Here is a 6,712-nt window from a genome sequence, read left to right as displayed (position 1 = left end):
TCTCAAAGTAACTTTGCTTCTAGTTCTCTTTTTACATAAACAAACCTCGTCAACGTTTATTTTCATACATTTAATTAAATGTATGTCGTCAATGTTGGTCCCAAAATTAGATAGATGTTTTGGCCCACTTCTTAGAAGTTTCTTGATGCCAAAACTATTGCAAAGATATAGGTACGTTAGGATATATAACTCTTTGCTAGTAGTATTTTATGCTCCCTTACTGGACATGAGGGACATTGTACCCTTAAGATCACATATTTTAGACATTCAAACTTAAGTGTGAAGTTTCAAAGTCACAAAAGTAGGTATTGTTGTCTCCTACAAAAGTATACTTTCAGATTTATTCCACAAGTATATTTTCGTACTAATTTTTAATAAAATCAGTGGTTCACTTACAAAATATTGTAAGAGTTAAAAGGGGGGGGGGTGCTTAAAAGCAAATATCATAACTAATGGGCTCAAACTCAAAGCCCAAATAGAAAAGGTGCAAAAGAGAACATGAACCGTGGCCCAATAACTCCAACGGCTACTAATTATAAAACGGCTAGTTTCTTTTACATATTTTTCTTTCACTTTCACTCTCGTTTTTTCACTCCTTCACTTTCCATCATTTGCAACACTCATTGCCACTGTTATTGTCTCTTCCTTTCATCTCAACAAATTTCCTCTCTTTCTCTCTTTTCCTTTCAACCCATTTCTGAAAGGAAGAAGAAAAAGTGGAGGGCACTCTTCGAAAAACCCTATCCAACCTTGGCTTTTTGGTTGAAAGTTTCTTATCAAAATGACTTTTGAAAGAAACTCTCCGGCAAGATGCTACATGACACCACCGCCGTCTTCATGGAAGTCAAGACCTTTACGTTCTCCCACCGTGCATTTTTCAGAGAGAAAGAAATCACCTGGTTCTGTTCATAAAGATGATCTTTTTCATGTCATTCATAAGGTTCCTTCTGGGGATTCTCCTTATGTTAAGGCCAAACAGGTTCAGGTAAATTAACTTTTCATTGCTTAAAGTTTCTATTTTGATTGGTTTTTTCTTCTGGGCTATGATGTTCTTGGTTGGTCTCTTTGAATTCTTGGTCTTGAATTGATGTTTCTATTGAAAGAAAGAAAGTTCTTATTTTTCTCAGTAATTTTTCTTCTTTCTTTGACTGGTTCTTGTTATCAATCTGATAGAGTTTGAGGGGTAGAATGTAATTGATAGGGTGATCAGAGAAGAAAAAGAACTTGAATTTTCAGTCTTGATTTTGAAGTTTTTTTGTGCGTGTAATGATTGCGAATTTGAATACTTCAATTACAGTTTGTTGGACTTTGAAATTCTTATGGTCTGAAAAATGAGAATTTGAAGTGATTTTGATCAGTTTATTTTCTTTCTTGGTTTTCTGTTCAATGATTGGGAGTCTGAATTGTTTGATTACAGTTAGTGGAAAAAGATCCAGGTAGAGCTATTTCCCTTTTCTGGGCTGCCATTAATGCGGGTGATCGCGTTGAGAGTGCTTTGAAGGACATGGCTTTAGTTATGAAGCAATTGAACCGGTCCGATGAGGCAATCGAAGCAATCAAGTCTTTCCGCCATCTCTGCCCTTCTGATTCTCAGGAATCTCTTGACAACATATTGGTTGAATTGTATAAGGTATAAGGATTCAGACAACTGTCTTAGTTTCTTCATATGATTCTGTCATAACTCTCAGTTTTTGCTTATGTTGTTATAGAGGTCAGGAAGGGTTGATGAAGAGATTGGCATGCTTCATCACAAGTTGAAGCAAATTGAAGACGGTATGACATTTGTGGGAAGGTCGACAAAGCAAGCAAGATCCCAAGGGAAGAAAATTCAAATAACCGCTGAACAAGAGATATCGAGGATACTAGGGAACTTGGCTTGGGCTTATTTGCAAAAAGGCGACTATAAAATCGCTGAGGAACATTATAGGTGAGCATTTTATTAGATGAAATCAAAATGGATTTCTGATTTTTGCTTTTAGAGAGAAGTAATAAAAGTTCCTTATTTGTTTCTTCCAGAAAAGCACTTTCCTTTGAGGTTGATAGGAACAAACAATGCAATTTGGCAATATGTTTAATGCAAATGAACAAGATTACAGAAGCAAGGTTTCTACTTCAGGCAGTAACCGCAGCAACAAAAAACAGAAAAATGGACGATTCTTTCGTCAAGTCTTTTGAACGCGCTACACAGATGCTGCAAGAGATGGAATCAACACCATTAGTAGATCCAGTCAAAGATAAATTTATAGAAACTCAGAGATTTTCAGGGAAGAATATGTCATCACAATACTCCGCACCGAATTCGGAGAACTCTACCGGGAAGAACTCAGATAATTTGGTTAAAAGTAGGACAGAAAATAATTGGTCTACCGGAAAGAACTCAGATAATATGGTTAAAAGTAGGACAGAAAATAATTGGTCTTTGCCTTCTGATTCCGAAGAATCTCGTCATTCTCACGCAAGGAGAAGATTATACGAGTCTCCTGATCCGAATGTTCCTTACGGAAAACCAAAACGATCATCTTGGGGTTTCAATCATCATTCAGATTCTAAACCTTCACCTCTGACTTATCCTAATGAGAAGGTTCCATACATAATTAAGCCAAACTCAACACAGAACGAGTTTTTTCCGCATACCAATCCAAGTTGGAGAACAAGGACATTTGAAGATGATACTGCAATAGTAAAATGTGGACCTACAACAACAGTAAAGCAAGGAAATACAATAACCATGTACGGTTCTGGTACGATACATCCTAAGAACATGGATACGGCTATGAAATTCACAAAGAATGACGACGACGACAACAAATCTGATACAAATTTGCACGGCGTAGTTGTGAATGGAGCCAATGAATTTGCAGCTTCTGTTGATAGAACAGACCAACAAAATCAAGGTAGTGAAAAATCTCTATATCAAAACTTCTATTAGTTTTACCAATTTATTGACAGTAACTTGCTTAACAATCTTCGTATGAATTTGCAGATGAAAAACCAGTTGAGAAGAAGAGTTGGGCAGACATGGTAGAAGAAGATCAACAAACTGAAGAATACGAATTCTTCAACAATGGATATACAAACTTCGATGCTGAAATGTTTAGTAACGAAAACGAAGACTCAAACATAGTCTATCAAGATGAAAGTTTAAACAAAAAGCTTGAATTATTGAACTTGAAGAATGGATATAATGCTGCACCTGTTATAGATCCTTTATCAAGGAATCCAACGGTAAGGCGTTCGTTGTTTACGAATCCGGGTGAAAGGGATTTATTCTCTGGAGAAGATAAGCTAACAAGAAGAGTTAGGTTGCAGGTTTTTCAGGATATTACTTCCTCATCCTGAAAACAACATTTGCCTAAGATTTATTTGCCTCTTGAAGTGACCAAAAATGTTCTTATTATATTTTGATACTGATGATAGATAGAAGAGAAGGAGGATAATTAGTATTGTTATGATTTTATTAGATTCTTTTGATTACAGGATCATGATGGTTAGTTAGCATTCAATGAAGGCATTTTTTTGTTTGATTAGTAGCTTAGTTTATTCTTTCTTTCATTATATTCATGTGTTTGTAATTAGTCTTTGTAAATCCATGATTCTGCAGTATACATTTATCAATAGTTCTTTCATTCATTATGTTCATGTGTTTTTAATGAAATACTTCTGGTATTTACTCTATAGTGAAAAGTAATTAAGACAAAAATCATAGTGAGGAGCTTTGATCTTTTTCATACTATTCAATTAAAAATTGTATGACATGTCACATACGATTTAATGATGTAAAACCATTTGATAAATTAATTATTTATATTTTATTAATAAAATTATAAAAGTGAGTAATTTCTAAATTGAATTTAAATTTTTAAAGAGTTTTTTTAAACAATTTCATTGGAAGTGATTAGGATATATGATATAGCTAACTTAAAATCCTAAACTTATATAATAAAAAATTGTCAAACACTCTCTTAAAAAAATATATTTACCTAAAAGGGATAGACTTCCTTTTTTAAAATCTATTTGGCTTGCAAGAATAATATATATAAAGTTAAAAGTCTTTCATGGAACAATATATGCCTTGAACATGTGTTTATAGGTGGAGACAATTCAAATCTTATAAACCATTTATGTATAATTGAGTAACACTATTGGAAGTCCTTAATAATTCAAATGCTTGATAGGAGCTTTAAAAGGCACTGCAGTGAAAACAGCTTATTAAATAAGCTGTTTTTGCAATTCTGTTTTTTCTGTTATTCTTGGGCCTGTTTGTGGTTCCAATTTGTACCGTATAAATAGACATTGTATGTCATAGTTGAAAGGTTAATGCCATATGATTCAATTCTCTCAATCTTTCTCTATTTCTCTATCTCTCTCTATTCACATTATCATCTTCATCTTTCCCAAACACACTGTTTTCACCATTCCATTTCTGGTTTTTTCCAACATTTGGTATCAGAGCCTGGTTCTGATCCAATTCCGCTGCAATCATGTCCGTTTCAAACGATAAAATACCTACCAATCTTCCAATCCTTGACTCGAAAAACTACGACAAATGGGCGAAGCAAATGAAGGTTTTGTTCGGCTATCAAGACGTTCTTGAGGTGATCAAAGATGGTGTTACGTCTCTCGTCGAAGGAGCTACGGATGCTCAAAAGGCTACGTTCAAAGAAGAGAAGAAGAAGGATTACAAAGCGCTGTTCTTGATCCATTCTTGTGTCGATGGTGACAACTTTGAAAAAGTAGGCGATTGCGATTCCGCAAAGCAAGCGTGGGAGATTCTTGAGAAGGCTTATGCAGGGGCTGCCAAAGCCAAAGTGGTGAGGTTACAAACTCACAAGCGACAGTTCGAGTTAATGCAAATGGAGGACAAGGAGTCGATAAACGATTATGTGACGCGTATTACGCGTGTGGTGAATCAAATCAAGTCGTGCGGGGAAACTACGGTAGAGCAGAATGTTGTGTCGAAGATCTTGCGTTCTTTAACGCCAAGATTCGACAACATTGTCGTTGCGCTTGAAGAATCGAAGGATTTATCGTCGTTGTCGAAGGAGGAGCTTCAAAGCTCACTAGAAGCTCATGAACAACGAATGGATGAGAGGGGAAACGATAAAGCGAAGTCGGAAATAGCATTGCAAGCGCGACTTCATGAGAAGAGTAAACGATCGGAGAGGAAAGGGCATCCGAGAGGGAAGTCCAATTTCCAGAATTTTGGTGGTAGAGATTCACAAAATTCAAAGGGGCAAAAAGGTGAGGGAAGCTCCAAGGAGGGTGATCAAGGAACCCACAAGCCATTCGACAAAAGTAACGTGAAGTGTTACAATTGTCAAAAGCTTGGGCATTTCGCAAAGTATTGCCACGCGAAACGAAGAGAAAATCGCGCGGATGAGGCGAAGTTTGCTAAGGAAGAAGCGAATGATGATAATACGCTTCTTGTGATGATCACGGAAGAGAATTATGGCATGAGAAAAGGGCTGGACAGCAGTGGCAGCAGTGCAAACAATTCTGCAGAAACGCGTTCGGAGAAAAACGCAATGGTAACGGTTCGAGATGGAATTCAAAGTAGCGATGAGTGGTACTTGGATTCTGGTTGTTCGACTCATATGACGGGAAGAAAGGATTGGTTTGTCAAGATCAATCAAGCCACGAAGAATAAAGTGAGATTTGCTGATGATACGACGTTATCCGCCGATGGCGTTGGAGATGTCTTGATCGTGAAGAAAGATGGTGGTCGTTCATTGATCAAGGATGTGCTGTACATTCCAGGAATCAAATGTAATCTCTTGAGCATTGGCCAACTACTCGAGAAAGATTACATTATTCGCATGGAAAACAAGGTATTGCGCGTTTTGGACCGAAAGGGAGTTTTGGTACTTAAAGCACCGATGGCTGCCAATCGAACTTTCAAGATAGCATTGAAAGTAATGGAGCATCGATGTTTAGCTACAGCGGCAAGTCGTGAGGAGTGGTTGTGGCATTACCGTCTTGGTCATCTCAATTTTCGAGACCTCGACGCGTTGCATAGACATGGTATGGTGACCGGGCTGCCAAGAATCGTGGTTCCAGCTGAGTTGTGTGTTGAATGTGTTCAAGGGAAGCAACACAAGAGTGTTTTCAGCAAGGATACATGTCATAGGACCAAGCATATTCTTGAGGTGGTGTATTCGGACGTGTGTGGGCCGATGCAAGTCAACTCGTATGGAGGTAACCGATACTTTGTCACGTTTATTGATGATTTCAGTAGGAAGCTGTGGATTTATCTAATCAAGAGGAAGGATGAGGTGTTTGATATGTTCAAACGATTTAAATCCATGGTTGAGCGACAAAGTAGTCACAAACTCAAAATTCTCAAAACCGATGGAGGAGGAGAATTTACTTCGAGGGAATTTGGGAGTTATTGTGACGATGAGGGTATTGTGCGTGAGGTTGTACCACCCTATACGCCTCAGCAAAATGGTGTTGCCGAGAGAAAAAATCGGACGATTATGAACATGGTGCGTAGCATGTTGAAAGCGAAAAATCTTCCGAAAGAGTTGTGGGGAGAAGCTGTTTCTACAGCTGCCTATTTGATAAACAGGTGTCCTACAAAGAAGCTGGACAAGGTTACTCCAGAAGAGGTATGGTGTGGACACAAGCCAAGTTTGAGTCACTTGCGTGTTTTCGGTTCGGTAGCATTTCGACATATTCCGGGTCAGATTCGAAAGAAATTAGATGACAAGGG

General features: G+C 37.6%; 1 protein-coding gene across 1 annotated transcript; it reads left to right on the top strand.

Annotated features, from left to right (window-relative positions):
* Positions 1-588: 588 nt before the first annotated feature.
* LOC127075236 (protein POLLENLESS 3) lies at positions 589-3,633 on the top strand. Its single transcript, XM_051016725.1, has 5 exons — positions 589-985; positions 1,418-1,630; positions 1,710-1,927; positions 2,017-2,894; positions 2,984-3,633. Exons 1-5 carry the CDS (start codon positions 782-784, stop codon positions 3,337-3,339), a joined length of 1,869 nt encoding a protein of 622 aa, XP_050872682.1. The 5' UTR covers positions 589-781; the 3' UTR covers positions 3,340-3,633.
* The last annotated feature ends 3,079 nt before the right edge of the window (positions 3,634-6,712 follow it).

Source organism: Lathyrus oleraceus, chromosome 1 (genome assembly GCF_024323335.1).
Source record: "Lathyrus oleraceus cultivar Zhongwan6 chromosome 1, CAAS_Psat_ZW6_1.0, whole genome shotgun sequence".
NCBI classification, from domain to species: Eukaryota; Viridiplantae; Streptophyta; class Magnoliopsida; order Fabales; family Fabaceae; genus Lathyrus; species Lathyrus oleraceus.
Note: the sequence above shows the minus strand (reverse complement) of the source record. Positions and strands in the feature narration are given on the sequence as shown.

Excerpts from the sequence above, each read along its gene's own strand:
- LOC127075236 (XM_051016725.1), top strand. The coding sequence starts at position 782 with ATGACTTTTGAAAGAAACTCTCCGGCAAGATGCTACATGACACCACCG. Across the intron at positions 986-1,417 it reads TTAAGGCCAAACAGGTTCAG|TTAGTGGAAAAAGATCCAGG; the intron begins GTAAATTAACTT and ends GTTTGATTACAG. Across the intron at positions 1,631-1,709 it reads TATTGGTTGAATTGTATAAG|AGGTCAGGAAGGGTTGATGA; the intron begins GTATAAGGATTC and ends ATGTTGTTATAG.